Source organism: Ursus americanus, chromosome 20, assembly GCF_024610735.1.
Source record: "Ursus americanus isolate L20-20 chromosome 20, mUrsAme1.1.p, whole genome shotgun sequence".
Lineage (NCBI taxonomy): Eukaryota > Metazoa > Chordata > Mammalia > Carnivora > Ursidae > Ursus > Ursus americanus.
Window position 1 is genome coordinate 11,350,927 of NC_142146.1, and position 21,357 is coordinate 11,372,283.

At 41.8% G+C, this 21,357-nt stretch overlaps 1 protein-coding gene across 4 annotated transcripts in view; it reads right to left on the reverse strand.

Moving 5' to 3' along the window:
• The window catches only part of ULK4 (unc-51 like kinase 4), a 592,979-nt gene that overhangs the window by 259,218 nt on the left and 312,404 nt on the right, over positions 1–21,357 (reverse strand). For all 4 annotated transcript variants that reach the window (XM_087870115.1, XM_045798163.2, XM_045798161.2 and 1 more), the window contains one exon: positions 9,472–9,577. In XM_087870115.1, the coding sequence (XP_087726241.1) occupies positions 9,472–9,577 (106 nt within the window). The remainder of the gene's footprint in view (positions 1–9,471; positions 9,578–21,357) is intronic.

Below are 21,357 nucleotides of genomic sequence, written 5' to 3' on the forward strand. Positions count from 1 at the left end.
AGATCTGCCTGATTTGGATCTTCCAACAAGTTTGTCATCCTTAGTGCCCAGTTTGCCATGCCCAGGCAAGAAGGTGAGTCACAGCCTTATCTGCTATGGAGAGTGACTTCCAGCACAATCTGTCACCAGAAGGGCTGATGACAACTGGAAGCAGGGTGGGCCAGTGGCTCTTGAGCCAATAGGCAGGTGAGCAGGCAGAGCTGATCACCTACAGAGCAAAGCCAGAACTGGGTCTGGAGCATTCCTGAACTACACACAAGAAGGGGGATTCGTTTGCAGCCAAGGCTGAGGGTCATTCCTGATCCCTCTCAACTGGAGAGCTGTTTGGAATTGAGAGTAGCCTGGCGTGGCCCCTTCACGTCCTGTTCAGGCGAGGGAGCAGTGACACAGCTCCACCCACTGTGGGGGTGTCATTTGGCCCCATCTGACCAGAAGAGCTGTGACAAATCTTAGAAGCGGTGCGACCTGATGGCACTTGAGCCAAGAGATGGGCAAGCAGAGCCAAAAGTTTGCAGAGCAAAGCCAGTGGCCCCGTTCACTCAGAGAACTTGGGGTGTAAGTTGGCTTGACATAAGACAACAAAGGGCTTTACCAGCTCTAGAGCCGCTTCTCCTACTGTGCCCAGACAGGAAATCTAATTCATAGCCCTGCTGATCACTGAATATAGCCTTCAGCCAATCTAACCAGGGAACCTAACCAGGGCATACAAGAAATCATATAGCCCATCCAATAACCCAATATGCAGTGACACGTGAGCAAAGAGCACAGCCCATGGTTTCCCCCATCTGTAGATGAAAACTGGTGGCCTCATCTGACCTGGGAATTCAGTACACGCCCTAACCTAATTCAGATTCCCAAATAATGAGTTATGCTGGCACTGGGTGCCATCCTGCTGCCATGCCAGGGCAGGCAAGTTAATTGATAACCCCAATCTACTACTGAATAAAGTACCCAGTCTTGACCATCTAGTAAGCCTAATCAGAGAATCCAACCAACCACGGAGCCCATCCCACAGCCTCACTCAAGTAGGGAATGGAGCCAGCAGTCCTATCCAACTGTTCTGTGCCAGTGGCACAACTCTTCCATCCCTGTCCTTAGAAGACAAATAGCTGCCTTACCACAAAATAGACCAAAATAGCCCATCCCACCTGCTCAAGGTCATTACCAGCAGACACACCCAGAGACCCAAACTGAGCTAACTGATGAAGAATCGTCTCTGCCAAAGCAGAGTTGTAAACTTGAGGATATTGATGACTCAAATGTGTGAATATCAACCCTAAGAATCAGGATCATGAAAAGTCAGGTAAATATGACAACACCAAAGGAAACTAATAAAGCTCCAATAATTGGCCCCCCAAAATGGAGATCTATGAACTGTCAAGACAAAGAATTCAAAATAATGCTTTTAAGGAAGCTCAGTGAACTCCAAGAAAACACAGACAAGTAAATGAATTAGGAAAACAATCACAGACAAAACAAGAAGTTCAACAAGGAAATAGCAACCATCAAAAAACAAACAGAAATCCTAGACTGAAAAATACAATAACTAAACTGATGAATTCAATGGAGTTTCCAAAGTAGACCCAGCAAGACAGAAGAAAGAACCAGCGACCTGGAGTATAGGACATGGTAATTTCACAGTCATAGAAGCAAAAAGAAAAAGGACCAAAAGTGTGGAAAAGCCTATATGAATTATAGGGACACTGTGAAAGGAAACAATATTCACATCGTGGAGATTCCAGAATGAGAAGAGAAAGGAACAGAAAGTATATTTAAAGCAACAATGGCTGACAACTTCCAGAAGCTGGGGAGAGAAATAGACATCTATGTGTCTGAGGCCCAATGGACCCCAAATAGGTCGAACCTGAATAGAGTTACAGAGATACATTATAATTAAATTGTCAAAAGTGAAAAACAAAGAAAGAATTTAAAGAACAGCAAGAGAAAAGAAGGAAGTTACATACAAGGAAACCCCCACCAGACTAGTGACAAATTTCTAAACAAAAACATTCAGGCAAGGACAGAATGGGATGGCATATTTAAAATACTGAAAGAGAGTAACTGTCAACCAAGAACTCTATACACCAAGAACTCTATATCCCACGGACTTGTCTTTCAGAAATGAAGGAGGAATAAAGACTTTCCTAAACAAACAAAAGGAGTTCATTACCATTAGAACTGCCCTACAAGAAATGCTAAAGGAAGTCCTTTGAGTGGAAGTAAAGAACACCAAATACCATCATAAGAATATAAAAAGATAGTGTAAATCTCACTGATAATAGTTTAAGTATATGGTCATAGTTAGATTCTGCAATATGGTAATAGTGGTGAATAATTCACTTACAACTGTAGTTCATAAGTTGTTAAAAAACTAATGTATTAAAAATAACTACAATAATCTGTTATTAATTATACAGTATATAAAACACATACACTGTAACAGCAATAACCCGAGAGAAGTAAAAGTGTCAAGTTTAAAAATTCTACTGAAGTTGTTATCAGCTTAAAATAGGGTGTTACAAGTTTAAGATATCTTACATAAGTCTTATGGTCAAGGAAACAACCCATACTAATTACACAAATAACATGATAAAGAAGTCAAAAGCACAGGGATAACAAAAGACATCAAAACTCATAAAAAGCAGGATAAGAAACAAAGAACAATGAATCTATAAGACAATCAGAAGCAATCAACAGAATGGCAACGTTAAGTCCCTACCTATCAATAATTACTTCAAACAGATTAAATTACCTAATTAAAGGACACAGAATGCCTGAATGGATTAAAAAAAAAATCCAACAATATGCTGGCTACCAGAGACTTCACTGAGAGAGGAGAGAAAAGGACATTTTAATTAAATGGTATCCAAAAAAAGCAGAAGCAGCTATACTTAGACAAAATGAACTTTCAACTAAACATGATCAAAAGAGACAAAGAAGATCATTATATCGTGATGAAGATGTCAATACATGAAGATATAACAGTTATAAATAAGAGATGCTTAACTCTGGAAAACAAACTGAGGGTTGCTGGAGGGGTGAAGGGTAGGGGATGGGGTAATTGGGTGATGGGCATTAAGGAGGGCACTTGATGTTATGAGCACTGGGTGTTATATGCAACTGATAAATTCCTAAATTCAACCCCTGAAACTATAATACAGTATATTTTAACTGAACTGAACTTAAATAAAAATTTAAAAAACATATTTATGTGCCAAACATTGGCACTCCTAAATATATAAAGCAAAAACTAACAGATATAAAAAGAGAAATAACAATGATATAACAGTAGTTGGTGACTTAATACCCTACTCTCAACAATGAATAAATCATCCAGACAATCCATAAGGAAACAATAGATTTGAACAACACTAGAGACCAAATAGAGCTAACAGACATACACAGAACACTGTACCCAACAACAGGAGAATACACATTCTTCTTGAATGCACACTGACCACGTATAAGATAGATCATGCATTACGCCACAAAATAAGCCTTAGAAAATTTTAAAAGACTGAAATCATATGAAGTATCTTCTCTGATCAAAATGGCATGAAACTAGAAATCAGTAACAATAGAAGACTGGAAAATTCATAAATACATGGAAATTAAACACTCTCCTGAACAACCAATGGGTCAAAGAAGAATTACAGGTGAAATTAAAATAAAGTTGACACATCTCCAAAGGCAAGAGAAACAAAAGAAAAAATGAACTTGTGGGACTTCATCAAGATAAAAAGCTTCTGCACAGCCAAGGAAACAGTCAAAAAAACTAAGAGGCAGCCCACAGAATGGGAGAAGATATTTACAAATGACACTACAGATAAAAGACTGGTATCCAAGATCTATAAAGAACTTCTCAAACTCAATACACGAGAAACAATCAAATCAAAAAATGGGCAGAAGATATGAACAGACACTTTTCCAATGAAGACATACAAATGGCTAACAGACACATGAAAAAATGTTCAAAATCATTAGCCCTCAGGGAAATGCAAATCAAAACCACATTGAGATAACACCTTACGCCAGTTAGAATGGCAAAAATTGACAAGGCAAGAAACAACAAATGTTGGAGAGGATGTGGAGAAAGGGGATCCCTCTTGCACTGTTGGTGGGAATGCAAGTTGGTACAGCCACTTTGGAAAACAGTGTGACATCCCTTCAAAAGTTAAAAATTGAGCTACCCTATGATCCAGCAATTGCACTACTGGGTATTTATCCCAAAGATACAGATGTAGTGAAGAGAAGGGCCATATGCACCCCAACGTTCATAGCAGCATTGTCCACAATAGCTAAATCGTGGAAGGAGCTGAGGTGCCCTTCAACAGACGAATGGATAGAGAAGATGTGGTCCATATATACAATGGAGTATTACTCAACCATCAGAAGGAACGATTACCCAACATTTGCAGCAACATGGACGGGACTGGAGGAGATTATGCTAAGTGAAATAAGGCAAGCAGAGAAAGACAATTATCATATGGTTTCACTCATTTATGGAACATAAGAAATACCAGGGAGATCGTTAGGAGAAGGAAGGGAAGAATGAAGGGGGGGTAAACAGAAGGGGGAATGAAGCATGAGAGACTATGGACTCTGGGAAACAAACTGAGGGCTTCAGAGGGGAGGGGCGGTGGGGGATTGGGATAGGCCGGTGATGGGTATTAAGGAGGGCACATATTGCATGGAGCACTGGGTGTTATACGCAAACAATGAATCATGGAACACTACATCAAAAACTAAGGATGTACTATATGGTGACTAATATAACATAATAAAAAAAATTTTTTTTAATTAAAAAAACAAAACAAAAACAAAGTTTGAGAAAAATGGAAATGGAAATATATCAGAATTTATGGGATGTAGTACAAGTAGTTCTAAGAGGGAAGTTCACAGTAATAACATTTACATTAAGAAGCAAGAAAGACCCCAAAGAAACAACATAAATCTACACCTTAAGGAGCCAGAAAAAGACAAACCAACTAATAATGTAATGGCATTGTATGGTGACAGATGGTAGCTACACTTTCAATGAGCACAGCATAATGTATAGACTTGTCGAATCACTGTGTTTTACACTGGAAACTCAACTATACTTCATTAAAAAAAAAAAAACTGAGTCCAAAGAAAATAAGAAAGATTAGAGCATAAATAAATGAAATAGAAAACAGAAAAACAGTGGAAAAGATTAACCAAACTAAGAGTTGATTCTTTGGAAAAGATTAAAAAAAATTGAAAAACCCTTAGATTAAACAAAAGAGAGAGAGGGAGGTGGGAAAAAGTGAGTGAAGAGAGAAAGGACTTGAACCGACAAAATTATAAATGAAAAAGGAGGCATTATAATGGATACCACAGAAATTCAAAGGACCATTAAGAGGCTACTATGAACCAACAATACACAACAAACTAGACAACTTAAAGAAAGGGAAAAATTCTTAGACATGTATAATTTACCAAGACTGACTCAGGAAAAAATAGAAAATCTGAACAGACTGATTACTAGTAAGGATAATGAATCAGTAAGCAAAAACCTCCCAATGAAGTAAAGCCCAGGACCAGATGGTTTCACTGGTGAATTTTACCCAACATTTAAAGAAGAATACCAATTCTTCTCAAACTCTTCCAAAAAAGCAAAAGAGCAGAGAACACTCCTGAACTCATTTTATAAAGCCAGCATTTATCCTGTTACCAAAACCACAAAAGGACACTACTAAGAAAGAGAACTAAAGGCCAATATCCATCATGAATACAGCTGCAAAAATTATCAACAAAACACTAACAAACCAAAGTCAGCAGCACATTAAAAAGGATCATTCACCATGACCAAGTGGGATTCAAGGATGGTTCAACATATGCAAAATCAATGTGATATATCACATTAATAGAATGAAAAGAATCATATGATCATCTTAATAGACACAGAAAAAGCATTTGACAAAATTCAGCATCCATTCATGATAAAATCTAACATATGAGGCATCAAAAGAACATATCAACATAATATAGGCCATATATGACAAGCCTACAGTTTAACATCATCCTTGATTGTGAAAGGTTGAAAGCTTTTCCTCTAAGATCAGGAAAAAGACAAGGGTGCCCATTCTCACCATTCCTGTTCAACATAGTACTAGAAGTCCTCGCTAGAACAATCAGGCAAGAAAAAGAAATAAAAATCACTATAAAGGCATGTAAAAGGAATTGCAAACAAAGAAGTAAAACTGTATTTGTAGATGACACTATTTTATATAAAGAAACTCTAAAGACTCAACGAAAAAAACTGTTAGATCTAATCAGTAAATTCAATAAAGTTGCAGGATACAAAATTAACAAAAAAATCAGTAGCATTTCTATATGCTAACAGTGAATTTTCTGAAAAAGAAAGAAATCAATCCCAATTCCAATAGCATCAAAAGCAACAAAATGCTTAGGAATAAATTTAAGTAAAGAAGTGAAAGACCTCTACTCTGAAAAATACAAGACGTTAATGAAAGAAATTGAAGAAGAAAGGAAGAAATGGAAAGGTATCCTGTGTTCATGGATTGGAAGAATTAATAGCATTAAAATGTCAAAAATACCAAAAGCCATCTATATATTCAAAGCAATCCCTATGAAGAAGTCAATTACATTTTTATAAAAATAGAAAAACACTCCTACAAAGCTTCTGGATCGCAAAAGAAACCATCAAGAAAGTGAAAGACAACCTATGAAATGAGAAAAAAATATTTGCAAACCACATATCTGTTACGGGGCTAATATCCAAAATACGTAAAGAAATCATACAACTCAATGGCAAAAAAAAGTAACCCAATTAAAAAATGGGTAAAGGACCTGAATACACATGTCTCTAAAGAAGATACACAAAAGGCCAACAGGTAAGTGAAAAGATGCTCAACATCACTGGTCATTAGAAAAATGCAAATTAAAGCCACAATGAGATACTAACTTATGCCTGTTAGAAAGGCCACCATCAAAAAGACAAGGGCTAACAAATGCTGGCATGGATGAGAAAAAGGACCCTTGTATACTGTTGGTGAGAAAGTAAATTAGTGCAGCGAGTATGGAAAACAAGATGGAGGATCCCACCCATCCCCCAAAAATAGAGCTATTATATGATCCAGCAATTCTACTTCTGGGAATAAATACATAGGACAAAAACACTAACTCAGAAAGATATCTGCACCTGCATGTTCATAGCAGCATTATTTTCAACAGCCAGACATGAAAACCACCTCAGTGTCTATCAACCAATAAATGGATAAAGAAGTTACGGTGTGTGTGTGTGTGTGTGTGTGTGTATGCATGTATGTGGTTACTAGAGATGGACGGTGCAGGGACGAGGAATAGGAAAAAGGTGGTCAAAAGGTACAAGCCCTCAGCTGTAAAAAAAACCAAAAAACCAAAAAAACAAGTACTAGAGATGTAATATACAACATGATGACTACAGCTAACACTGCTATACAATATACAGGAAAATTGTTAAGAGTAAATGCTAGGAGTTCTCATTATAAGGAAAGAAAATTGCCATTTTTTTCTTTTCTTTTTATTCTATCTATAGAAGACGGATATTAGCTGAACTTACTGTGGTAATCATTTCACAATATATGCAAATCATACCAGCATGCCGTATGCCTTAAATTTATACAGCGATGTTATGTCAATTATTTCTCAAAACTGGAAAAAAATTTACAAAGATTTTGCTAGGCTTATATTGTAAGAAGCACCACAGATTTGGACTAAAAAGAACAGGGATAATTCCTTTCAGAATGAAAAGAGGTTGTAGAGCCCCAGACGTCTACAGATACGAATCAGGCTTAGAATCTTACTCAGCTACAACGATAGGCCATCTTTACGGAAAAAGAACAATGATCCAGAAGTTAGAGGCAAAAGCCACACAGAAGCATTTGCAGGGAGACCTACTCTCAAAGCAAGGGATATTTTTTTTTCCCTGTGGAACAAAGGGAAATCAGGAAATGTGTTTGCCAAGACTTCAACATTGTAATGCGTCAATGACAGCTGTCCTTTTAGTTTTTCCTTTTAAATGAGAGTTTCTATGAGGGTCCTTCGTTCTGTGTCTCCTCATTAGAGTCTAGAAATATGGCAGAGCGGATAACCTGTGTCCTTAGTTCATAGGTCTTCAAATTTGAGAGGACCAAAATTCAAGGAGCTGCACCTGACAAAAATGTACCCAAGGGGTCTCAGGTATATCTAGACTTGATTTAGATGACAACATCCTGGTTGTGAAGCCTAGAAGAAACCAAGCTGGGGAATGGATTTAAAAAAAAACAAAAACAAAAACCATGGTATATCCAGACAAATGGAGTATTATTCAGTGCTGAAAAGAAGTGAGTTAACAAGTCATGAAAAGACACGGAAGAAGCAGAAATGCGTATCACTAGGTGAAAGCCACCGATCTTAAAAAGCTACATACTGTCAGATTCCAAATCATGACATTCTGGAAAACACAAAACTATAGAGACAATAAAAAGACAATTAAAAGGGAAGGTTATAAATGGGGGCAGGGGTTGTATGGGAAATCTCTGTACTCCCTCTCCATGTGGTTTTAAACCGAAAACTGGTCTAAAAAAAGTAGTCTTTAAAAATGTTTTTAATTTTAATGGTATAGGCATGCATAAGCTGTAACATAAAGTCACCCTCAACTCATCCAATCTCAGCTTCCAAGACACTTTGGACTAAATGTGTTTTCTTTCTTTCTTTCTTTTTTTAATTTATCTATCTATCTATCTATTTATTTATTTATTTATTTATTTGACAGAGAGAGACATCCAGCGAGAGAGGGAACACAAGCAGGGGGAGTGGGAGAGGAAGAAGCAGGCTCCCAGCGGAGGAGCCTGATGCGGGGCTTGATCCCAGAACACCAGGATCAGGCCCTGAGCCAAAGGCAGACGCTTAACGACTGCGCCACCCAGGCGCCTGTAAATACGTTTTTATTCTGATTGACCCCAATAAGTCTAACTACCATGCTTACACTTGTACTTGGTTATCATCTGTAACAGTGCCTAGAGGAGGAAGGAAACTTTGAACCCTAAAGAAAATAAACGAACTTAGAGAAACTACCACAATCTAACCACGTTTCCTATTTTTGCTGATAACGTTATTATTTATAGATTCTTAAATATCTATTTTGATTCATCCACTTTGAATAGCACTTCTTTTTTTTTTTTTAAGATTTTATTTATTTATTTGACAGAGATAGAGACAGCCAGCGAGAGAGGGAACACAAGCAGGGGGAGTGGGAGAGGAAGAAGCAGGCTCATAGCGGAGGAGCCTGATGTGGGGCTCGACCCCATAACGCCGGGATCACACCCTGAGCCAAAGGCAGACCCTTAACCGCTATGCCACCCAGGCGCCCCTGAATAGCACTTCTTGACTCCCTGCTATGTATGATGAGGAAAACAACAAATAGGCAGAAATCAAGACTAAAAATGAATTCTAAGAAGCATTTACCTTGTTCATAAAGTAGCTTCATGTTTGAATCTTTGCAGGCAACCAGATTGTTGAGCAATGCAATCACACTTTGCATGGTGTTACCCAGAATGTTCTCCTGATGTTCCTGCAACAGATCACAATTTCCATCGTAACTGTACTGAATTGCAATTACATCATGATAGAGACAAATGATCAAATGACCTCCGTCCCTTCATTCTTTGCACAAGGTTAAATGATTACATTTCTGCGCTTTAATGAAGCAGATCCTCCTGCGTGAAGGCACTCCCCATCAGTGTGTTAAGTCAGCTGGGGGGCAGCATGAATCATTCAGGGCATCTGTGCTGCTGATGCAGTCCCCTACCCATCAGCTGAGTGACAACCACACAGCCCTCTGGGCTTTAGATGGGCGACAGGGGAGTCAGAGTGACTAGAAATCAACTGTGTGGAGCTTAGGAGACCACACCTGAAACTGACCGAGGTCACAAAACACAGCTACCAAGTCTCAGAGCGACAACCTGCGACAGAGTGACCAGGAGACCCTTGATGGACATGTGGTTTCCAAAGCTTACAAAAACACCAACGCTGCATGTGGCCCTGAAGCTGCTCTGTCCCCAGATGTGTGCCTCCCAGCAACGCCAGCGACTTGCTGTTCCGAGTCTCACCATCTAGGTCTTCGCTTGATCTGAGACAAGGGATTTGCTTTCCAAATAGCGAGGCCTAAAAATCTCTACCTTTCTTTAGAAACCTACGCTTAAGAGTAGATGTTCATGTTTGAATGTTCCACTGACACCGGTTTAAGAAGATGAATAAGGAGGCGATGGTCTGCCACCAATTTCATCTAATTATTCATACAGTTGGTTGGAAGGAAAGGGTGATTAATAAGCACAAGATGACACAACATGTTATTCATGATAAAGTAACTAACGATACATAGGAAAACTATTCCAGTCAAGAAAAGAGAAGCTAATAAATCTTTTTGGTTTTCCCTTTCTTTCTTTCCTTCTTTCTTTCTTTCTTTCTTTCTTTCTTTCTTTCTTTTTTGTTGCATTCGATAAAATAACTAAATCTTTTTGGTTCTTTCTTTCTTTCTTTCTTTCTTTCTTTATTTATTTATTTTTTTATTTTTTGTTGCATTCGATAAAATAACACATTCCGCTCCTTGTTCAAAGGAGCAAATGTACGGCAGTTTCACTGGAGATAAATCCATTGTTCCTTCAATATACACATTTCTTATGATTAAACGGACCTTTTCTATGATGCTCTTAGTAATATTTCTTCCTCCCTGTGAAGCTAATACCCCTTCAGTTTTCCCTTGTACTTACGGGGTGAGCGCCACTTGCTGATACAGGCATTTCCTTTAGTACAAAGGCCAACTATCCAAATCCCCATTACCCGTGAACACTACGAACCCAGGACTGTCCCCTGGCCAACCAGGTTCTCGGATTCCTGCCCTGAAGGTTCCAGAGTCCCTGCAAAATGAAGGTCTCTGCCAGCCCCACAACTCAGTCTGCAGAGGGGCATAAAACCAAGGCACTTTCTGATCATTAAAAGCCTCGGCCAACCATACTACTAAGGGTCTCCAGGATAAAATATTTGATGAGGGAATAAAAGAGACCAATAATCCTATAACCAGACTGGGAGAAGTGGTTCCTTTTCTTTTCTAGCCATTTGTTTTTTAGTTTCTTTGTTGTTGGATTTCATGCCATTCATACACTATGACCTTTGTTTAATATAAAGTGAGGACTTTGTAAAAATTATAGTAGAGAATTCTACTTATGTCCTGTTCTCTCTTTTAGATACAGATATATAGATATATAGATTGTAGATATATAGATATATGTAGATATATATATACATATACATATATATGCTTCCTACATACTGCTGGGGAGGAAGAGCATGGAACAGTCCTTGCTCCTGCTTGAGATGATACTGCGGTTCTCTCTGGGGGAACTGAGACAGCTACTGCTATGGCCCAGGTCATCATTTCCCCCAGAAAGAATGAAATACATACGCAGTTGAGAAGGTATAAAAATGAGTTAAACACACTTCCATTAACTTCTATCAAATTGAGTTATTTAATTTCTCTTAGCAACTTTAATAAGATTTGTTCTTGCTGTTCACAATCATATTAGCCTACAGGGGATAAATGATGCATCGAAAAACACCACGGTTACTTAAAATCAGAGTAGAGGACTATATGAAGGGTGAAAACAGGGGGGTAAATATGTGGGGCCAGAGCTGTTCTCAGGCATTCTGCAAGCCTGCTGTAAAGGCAAAAGGGAAACTCAAGTTTGGTTCAAAGACCACAAGCCAGAGTAGGAGGGGAGGGACGATCCAGATTAAAGACTGGGTCCCCATTAGATGTTCCTCTAGGGCAGCCCCTCTCCCCAGAAAGCTATGACTGAGTCCAGGGTAAAAAGATTCTAACATAAGGCTAGGTAAAGTCCTGATGTCTTTTTGTTTTTTAAATCCCCACGGCTCATAAATAAAAGCAAGGAGTCCACACCATTGGTGCCTCAACACATGCAAGTAAAGCCGTGTAAGGAGAGAAAGCAGCAGCTGATGACTTCCGGCAGAGTCTCTGGCACAGGGTCAGGGGCCCAGGCACCAGCGGCCTCCATGCTGATCTTGGCCCGCGGTGGTAGAATGGCCACGTGGGCCTGCGGGGGGACAAGGCAGAGCTGACAGCTTGCTAATGGGGCACTGTGTGCCACGGCCTGTATCCCAGGCATGTAACCTATGTCACCGCCTCATTTCATCCTCACAGAAACGCTGAAGTGGCTACAGGTCTCCCCTTTCTACAGACCCACTGGACACTGAGGTTAGTGACGTGAAGTGTCACTTGCCAGGAATCACCCAGCTCTCCAATGGTGAAGCGAGGACTGGGTCCGTGGGATGGTGGAAGCACGCACCTAATCACCATGCAGCATCGCCTGGTCACCCACAGTGACAGGGCACAAGAGAAGAGAAATGGGTATCAGAGCCACCAGCCCATCAGCACTTCCCGGGTTAACCCACACCACCTGAGGACCCACGGGATGAGGCAGGAGGAATCTAAAGGGCCCAGAATGGGGGGTAGGGGGGAAGAAGCAGAGAAACCCTAACCATCACTGGCATCCCCTAGCTTCGTAAGAGCCCCCCGTAGATATCACAGTGCTGTAAGACATAGAAGCCAGGAAGCAAGATGGAGGTGCTAGGCAACAACGGGAAAGAAAAGAATAGGCGTGTTACTCCAAAGACTGGAAATACATACCTTGAGCCCCCAACACAGCCCCATTGCTCAGATACTCAGCATGAGCCTCGGCAGATGGCTAAGACAGGCAGCCGAGCTCATCAGAGAAGGCATCGCTCGCTGACCGCGCACAAAGCCACAGAAGGCAATCCCACTGCATTTTAAGATTATGACGAAAATCCTTAACTCCTTTATCTATAACCCATCAATAAGCACAGCTGACCTAATTTGTGTGCCTAATGCCGTAGTGTATGGACATTTAATAAACAGAGCACTTGAGAATTCTAATAAAACATAGCATTTGCCAGTAGAGATAATTAGAATTGAAGCAGCAAAATTCTAGTGTTTGGCAACATAGATGAAACAACTTCATTAAAATGTACAGCTTCAGCAAATGAAAGGCAGGGGAGCACTGGACCCTGAAGAATCAGCCTTCTCAAAACTAATTGCTTCACTGCTTAAAGAGGACAGCTCTGAACTACCAAGGGCATGGCAAGGAAACAGTACTGAAAAATGATCAGCCTTCCCAGAGCGGTTTCACTGTAAACAAAGCATTATACTTTCTTCTAATATCTGAGGATGGAAATGGTGCTAGAAGACGTCAGATGGCCAGACTCAAAAGTTTGGCAGGGCTCTCAACAGTCAAGGCAGGAAACACCTTTAGCAATCAAAAGTAACAATGAGCCATGGCCACTCTCTTTTGCCCTTGGTGTGGGGTCAGAATTCCAAAGAGGGCAAATTAAAAGACAACCACCAGTCCCTAGGGAGGTCGGAAACCAAGGGGAGTTGGAAAAGCAGCAGCACACGCCAGTGTTGCGAATGTGAAATCTACAATCTCTTGGAGATAAACACAGGTCATGGCCTAGTCAACACACAGTGAGATCACATTTCAGGGGAAAAACTTTCTGCACGTTGCACTACAGGATGCTAGTCTCCTGAGCACGTGCTGGGACACAGTACAAAGGTGACAGAGACAGAGTGGCCGCTCACTTTCCTTTTTATACCTTCTCCCATACAGCTAGATTCCTGGACATCTGGAGCCCACAGAAGACTCTTCAGAGCATTCAGATGAAATAAATGTATCGGAGCGGAAGAGGACACTTTTTCGTATTCCTGATTTTTCACAAGGCTCTACCACACACAGCTCCAACTCCATGGGATCTAAACCGAACGCATCCTGTCCTTTCCCCTCACACATCGTCCTTTGGCTTCCTGTCTCAATGAAGGGCTCTACCGTCTGTCCACCACTCAGCCATAAATCCTGGAATCACCTGGGGCCGCTGCTTCTCTCTCGCCTCCCATATCCCATCCGCAATGAATTCCCCTTGATTCTCCCCGGGGCCCTCTCTTGAAGCTCTCCTCTGCCAAAGATAAGGTGGGGACAGTTTGTCCCCGTCTTCACTGCTAACCAGGCTCCTCCTTCTTGAGTGGCAAGACTCATCCCTATTTCTAGGGCTTAAATCGGGGGCCTAGAGGCCCAGGGAGTATATTGAAGTCCACTGTAGGCCCAAGATGGAGGGCCATTGCTTCCCACCAGCTGTTTGTCCAGAGCCCCAGGGGGATTCAAAGGCCTAAAGGGAGGGAGGGCACAAGAACCAGGGGATGGCAGAAGCAAGGGCATTGTAGCTCTGGTGCTCTCAATCCCAGAGAAGTATCATGTTATGATTTGGGAAATACTCTCACGATTTATTGAACCAAGTTCTGACTCTGTGGGTAAGGAAAAGGGAAAGGAACAAGGTGAAGGAGCACAAATTTAAAATTAATCTCCACTCATTTACCTCATTAATATATATATAGGATTTCCTGGGAAGCAAGGCTAGGATTTGGACATCCGAAGCTGGAATATTTGGGGTGTGATGAAGTTGGGGCTGGGGTAACTACCACTGGGCATTTGCTCTGCCACTTGCGAAACAGTCAAACAGCTCCTCTGCCCTGTGGTCAGGGCTGCTGGGGCTTAGCAGCCTCTGAGGAGGCTGAGGGAGAACCTCGAGCACACTCTTCCCCATCTGTAGCCAAAGATGTAGGACGCTCTCACCCTAAAAGCCTGGAGGTATAGAATTAAGTCTCTTCCTCGATTTGGGTCATCATCTTTCTGATTAATGACATGAGAGAAAAGAATTTACATTTTTTAATTTGACTGACAGAGAGTATCGAGGCCCTCTAGCAGCAGCAAATGCAAGTTCTTATTAGCAATACATTCCAGCTGGCACAGAAGGGAGGCTCTGGACCAAATGGTACTATTTGCCAATCAGGATGTTGTGCTCAGCCTGAGATTTCCAGTCCTCACTCAACACCAGTGGCGGACTGCTGTGGATGCCCTTCTGGCAGGTTAACTATGTCACTTGGCTTGCTCAGCCTTCCTGTCCTTTCACATTATTTAAGCTTCTAGCAGGAAACTTCCATCCTCCTGGCTCCCAGTAGGGCCCTACTCCTCCGACCTGGGTCGGAGCCAATGCTACTCAGGCAGGAGAGCCCTGGCAATGGAGAGAGATGGAGGGAAGCAGCCAGGACCAGTGTCCCCAGGGATAGACTGCACCCCTTTCATATGTCTGCCTGGGGTGTTGACAGGCCAAACTGCCCCACAACACCCTATCCGAGCTAAACACAGGCCCCAAGTATGGGGGACAAATGAGAAAATACAGGTGTGCATCCAGACACAAAACTCTTTCTGCCTTCCTGTCACATCCCTGCCACTGTCCAAAATAATAGATAATAATAAAACGTTACAAAAATAAAGCCTCTGCAAACTAATATTCGCTCTTAAAAATTCAGGCCAGATGCTGTTTGTTGAAGCTGGTTGGGGGGAGGCGGTATGGGGAAGGCTGTCCTTGTTGGACAGCACCGCCGTCAGCTTCCTGTGCCTGACCTCAACACAGCACCTACTGTATACAGTAACCCGTGGTTCATCCAGTCCTCAGCTGACGCTGAGCCCCTGGAGGGCAGAACTGGGACTTTTAATCATGTCCTCAGTGCTAGGTGCAGTGCCTAGTACGCAGAAGCCTCTGGTAGATTAACAAAAAAACAAGCTTGCTCAAAGCTGCTTGGGTGATTACAGCTGGGGAAGGGATAGATAGCTCATGGGATTCTCCTTCAAGGAATTACCTTGTCACTAACTAGAAATTGTCTTCAATTAAATAACTGACAAATACTTATTGAGCAACAGAAATAGTCTTCCTCAAAAAGTTTAATAGGTATATACTTACTTTTGAATATTTGCAATAAATGATCAATTCAGACCTTTTTACTTTAAATAAAATATATAAAATCTATCCCATGTGAAATAGTTGTCAAGGACTCATGAAACACTTGCATCAGCATGGAAAATATACACTCCAAAAATCCTGGAAGATACTAACACAATTTTTTTAGAGATTTTTTATTTATTGAGAGAGAGAACACACGCGCACATGTGTGCATGCGCAAGTGTGGGGGAGGGGCAGAGAGAGAGGGAGAAGCAGACTCCCCGTGGAGCACGGCACCCAACATGGGGCTAGATCCCAGGACCCTGAGATTGTGACCTGAGCCGAAGGCAGATGCCTATCCCACTGAGCCACCCAGGTGCCCTGATGCTGACATAATTTTAATGGCACTCTCGGTTAAAAATGACTGCTCACAAATATAAAGTGTCCCATTTTAAAGAAAGAAAATATTACATATGGTGAATGATAAGATCAATACATTCCATTATCACAAGACAGTTTTCAATTACAGCTGTCTTCTAGTATGGGAGTTTGCAAAGTGCCCATGCTGGGAGTTTACCAAGTGTTGGTACTCAAGGTTTCTTTCTCAAAGCAGTGCTAGCAAAGTCTGCAGGAGAAAGATTGTACTGATTGGCAAGTTTATCTGGACCTAGGTTTTCAGAGAGCATAAAGAGATAGTGTGGTAAGCAGAAAGGAAACCAGGCTGAGGAAAGTAAGAGCTCCTTGGCCTGCCCCAAACCAGCAGGCTAAGCTGAGAGAAGCAAGGATCATACTACCAGATTTCAGGAGAATCTTAAAGAACTTTCTAGTTCAATCTTTGAATTTTAAAGATAAAGAAACTGAGGTCCCAGAAGAGACTATAAGGAGCTGTCCAGGACTTCAACTCAGAAGTGCCTCTTTCTTCCCCACAACCTCACTTTGTCCTCACAGTTCTAAAAATCACATTTGGGAATGCAGAGTCAAGTAGGCCACTTTAAAAACTGATTTTTCTTTTTCTTTTCCTTTTTTTTGCAAACACTATAGGCACTGTTCCCTGGAGCTACGGATTCAGTTGCCCTTAATACCTCTTTGCTAGGTCAGCTAGTGGTAGGTGGGCTACTCCTAAGGACATGGGAATACCTCAACATAATACCTACTGACCCCCACACCCCAAAAGCACATACTGTCTGGATCCCATTGGATCTTTCAGCTAGTTTTTGTTGCACAGGGCTGTCTCTAAAGTGGCAATGACAGCCTAGCCATCTCACCGTCTGAAGTGACATTTTAAAGATGGAGGACCTTTCTCCAATAAATTATTCTGAGCAGGTAACAAATCAGACATCAGGGGAGCTGCAAATACATACACTGGATATTGACAAACCCGCAGCATAAGGCAGCCCGGAGCTTTTGTCACTCACCCTGGAATTTGGTGCACTTGGTATTTTATGCACGATCACACTTCTGTTCTCAATCTCCAAAACTGAGGGCAATCACCTTCCTTTTCCTAGACTCTACTTAGATAATAACAGTTATATTTGTATAATCACTTTGGAACACTCAATATGCTCATTTTTGGCTACACAATGATAGAAACTATACCGTCTTGGAGAATAAATTGGTTGTAACAGGATAAAAGCATCTGAGGAATTTTTCATCTCCTAGATAATAATTTTAAAAAATGCCAGCAAGGACCCAAAATATTAACTGGAATTTGAAGATACTCTAATGTAAGCATAAACTGGGTATAAGCATAAAAGCGTTAATGTGGATCATGCTGGATGACCATGGGCAGGGTAAAGGGTCTTGTGTTGGAAAAAGGCTTGGGAGAAGGGATAGAGAATCTCACAGACCCTGAGCAGAGAGCAGGGCATGTGCTGGGAACACAAGAAAAATAAGGAGATTCCAGAGGAGTCAGGAGATTGACCAACTTGACCAAGGAAGAATATGACCATATATTGGCCAGTTCCATTTCTGAAACCTAGAAAGGGACCACTGAGAGCTTAAATAAATTTCTTAGACCAAGCCAGGCTGGGATCTCCTAAGGACCTTAAGATATGAGCTGAAACCTGACCCCCCTCTTCAATATCTATTCTGGGACAAATCCCTATGGGGGTCTTGGCTGTATGCTGGACAACCAAGACTCATCTACCAGGTGCCCATTTGCTCACATCCACTGCTTCTGGATCAAAGCCACTGTCCCACCAGTACCTGGGAAGTCCCCAAAGCTTAGAAACGGGGGAGTAGGGAGGAAGGGAAAGGGAAGGGTATGGGATTTTCATATTCTTAATTCTTGTATCCCCAGTAAATGAGCTTCGGCTTTAAGAAATTACATATCAAGATGGCTTCATTAAGTTTTCTTTAAGCAGGTCACAGAGAAAACCAGAAATCAGAATGAGTGCTAAGAAGGAAGGGACAAAGGATAGAAGGGAGAAAAACTAGAGACAATGGGAAGGAAAAAAAGAGGGACTACTGGATTTCCTTAAGAAAGAAAAATAAGCCCAGAAAGGATAAGCTCAGGGTGCAACCCCAAGTCTACAGGGGTCAAAACAAAACTCTCTGCATCACAGGGCAGCTGGTCACCTCAATCAGGAACTAAAAGTCAGTCAACTGACCTAGTATGTGTCCATCCACTGGGTACCTCCAAATAAATGCTGACCAACATTTCAATGGGACGCGCACAGAAGGAACAGCTCAGGTCCCTGCCCATTAGCACTGCCTAGTGTCAGCCCCCAGGTGACCCGGGCCATCCTCGGGCCATCCTCAACAGACAGGGAGCAGAGGTGCAAATGATTCTGCTTAACGCCAAGCACTTCAAGCTCTTTCTCAATTCATGGAACACATGTATTGGGATTCTTTTCTTGCTGCCACACTCTCACCTGGCCACCCCCAACACCCCCCGCCAATGAATATATGGAATAACAGTGTCACAGCCTCTTCTGTGTGTGAATTTTGATGAGCTGCAAATGAAAAGATGTGTGTCCCCTTGGGCAGACTGGCTGACATGGGATCCTCCCTTCTGATGGCTTCCAAGACAATGGGTTGGCATGGGTGAATGCTGTGGGGTCTCTTTGTGTGGGGTGCATGGAACAGGGGCGCTGATCTTCATGAGAGCTTCCTTGAGCTGTCTCTGAGATTCTGCGATTTGCATACACCATTCTGCGATTTGCATACACCATTCACGGAGGACTGGAGTCCATTTGTCACCAATCTTATTGGCTAACCTTAGAATCTCAACTCTCTGGGCACAAGCAGCACGTTAAACAACCAAACCAAACACACATGTGCACACACATACAAACCTGTCTTGGAAGCTGTTAAGGAAAGCCATCAAAAAGACATGACTGCCAGTTGACCCAGGGTACTCGGAGGCTCCCATCCCCTCCCGGTCCTTGGAATGTGGGTTCTGATGGCCTTTCCTGCTCCCAGAGGCTGCTCCAAGGACACAGCCTTGAGACAGTGATGTGGTGTTGAGAAAACCTGCATGGCATTTACGACTGAACCCAGTTAAGGCCTCTATAAATAAACTTTTAACATTTGGCAGGTGGTGCAGAGACCCACTATCTTGCTGCTGCCCAAGACAAGCCTTCTGTATAAGTTCTCTTTGTTTATTAAATCTACCACCTACCAACCTGGAGTGGCCTGCCTGTTTCTTCCATCTCTCCCTGCCCTGCCAGTACCAGGGTTGGTTTTAGATTTTACCCAGGAAGCTCCCTAGAGGGTTGGGAACCAAAAGCAGCAGGAGAAACAATCAATATAGCTTCAACTCTGAAACATTTCACATCACTGTGCTCTGAATAACGTAGGCTCTGCTCCATCAGAATGACTCCAACAGCAATGACTTTGAGCCACAGCATCCAAGTGGGTCCCCAGACCCATCAAGGGCAGGGCAAGAAGCAAAACCTCAGACAGCTGGAAACTCTCTTTGAAGCCATATGGAGGATAGGGAGTCCTTCCCTGCCAGCAACAGAGGGAGACAGAGCATCCAACTCCTCATTTTGCACCAGCTGCCACATCCAGGGGCAGGGTTGCGAACTCCACTGGCAACAGGCAGAAGGGAAAGCCCTGCCCCTGACACATGCAGACGCGGGCAACCAGTGAGAAGTGACCTGCTGGAGTTTCAGGCTAACCTCCCAGGTCCTCTTCTGCTTTAACATCCTTCCATGCCAAACCCAAGGAGGTGGGGCTCATGCACATCTTCTGTCTCAAATTCTTAGAGTTTTTGTTGTTGTTGTTTTTTACTGAACTCAGCTAAAAGTCAAGGCACCTACTTACGTTATAATGGACATAAATGGATTTTCTGCCTAACGTTAGCCCTAGCAAGCAATCACACGTAGATTAATGTAACTGTCGCTAAACCAGCATCAATCACCTTTCCTTCAATATAACTTATGTAAATCCTCTCTTTCCATTTTATTTTTTATTTTTTTAAAGATTTTATTCATTTATTTGAGAGAGAGAGAGAGCATGCACAAGCAGGGGGAGGGGCAGAGAGATAAGCAGACTCCCCACAAGTGGGGAGCCCGATGCGGGGCTCAATCCCAGGACCCTGAGATCAGGACCTGAGCTGAAATCAAGAGTTGGCCACTTAACTGACTGAACCACCCAGGCGCCCCCTCTCCTTCCACTTTAACCTCCTCTAACCTAAACCCTAACCTCCTTTGTCTCTCTAGAGCACGTTTTCAATTTCAATCAAACCTGTGTCTCCTGGATTGCAAACTGTAAGACTCCCAATAAAAGCATATATTTTATTTTGCAACATGCGAGTTTTGTCTTTGACACTTCTCAAATGAATATTTGAAAGAGAGATTAAATAATATCAAATTACATTAAATTCTTATGCTTTCCAATAGTCAAACAGAACAGTTCTGCACAGTCTCAAATATTTACTTGTGGACTGTGGCAAAGATCACTCAAGTGTAAGTTTTAGCACAAGACAGGTATCCCCTATCCCCATCTTTCGAATGTGCACCTGATCAACCTAAGAATAAAAGGTTGTTGAGTGAAAAAATGTCCTCAGAATCCTGCCTTTCTTCAGCCCCTAAAAGAACCCTAATTACCACATGCCCCCTGAGTTACCATGAAGCCCAACTTCATCACATAAATATTGGGAGAAGGGGGGGAAGGATAGGTTTATGAATTAATATCCTCTTAATCACAGGATTTTACAATATAGAAAACAGAACTGACTCAAAATGAATGTAAGTTCCCATATTTTAAAAAAATAGTTTTAATGCAAATTTGCATACATTTTAAAACATATACACACACACACAGAGACCTGAAAACCTTTACAAATATGTGAACAATGTGATTATTCATTATTTTGAGTAGTCTGCCCAGTTGATATCCTTTTGAATTATAGAAAATAGTGTAAACTATTTTGAAGGTAAAAAATGCATGATCTCCTCTGCACAACTGAATGTCATTCCTTCAACAATCTACACTAAAGCAGCCCATGCCAGGCCCACCCTAGATCCTGATGACACACTG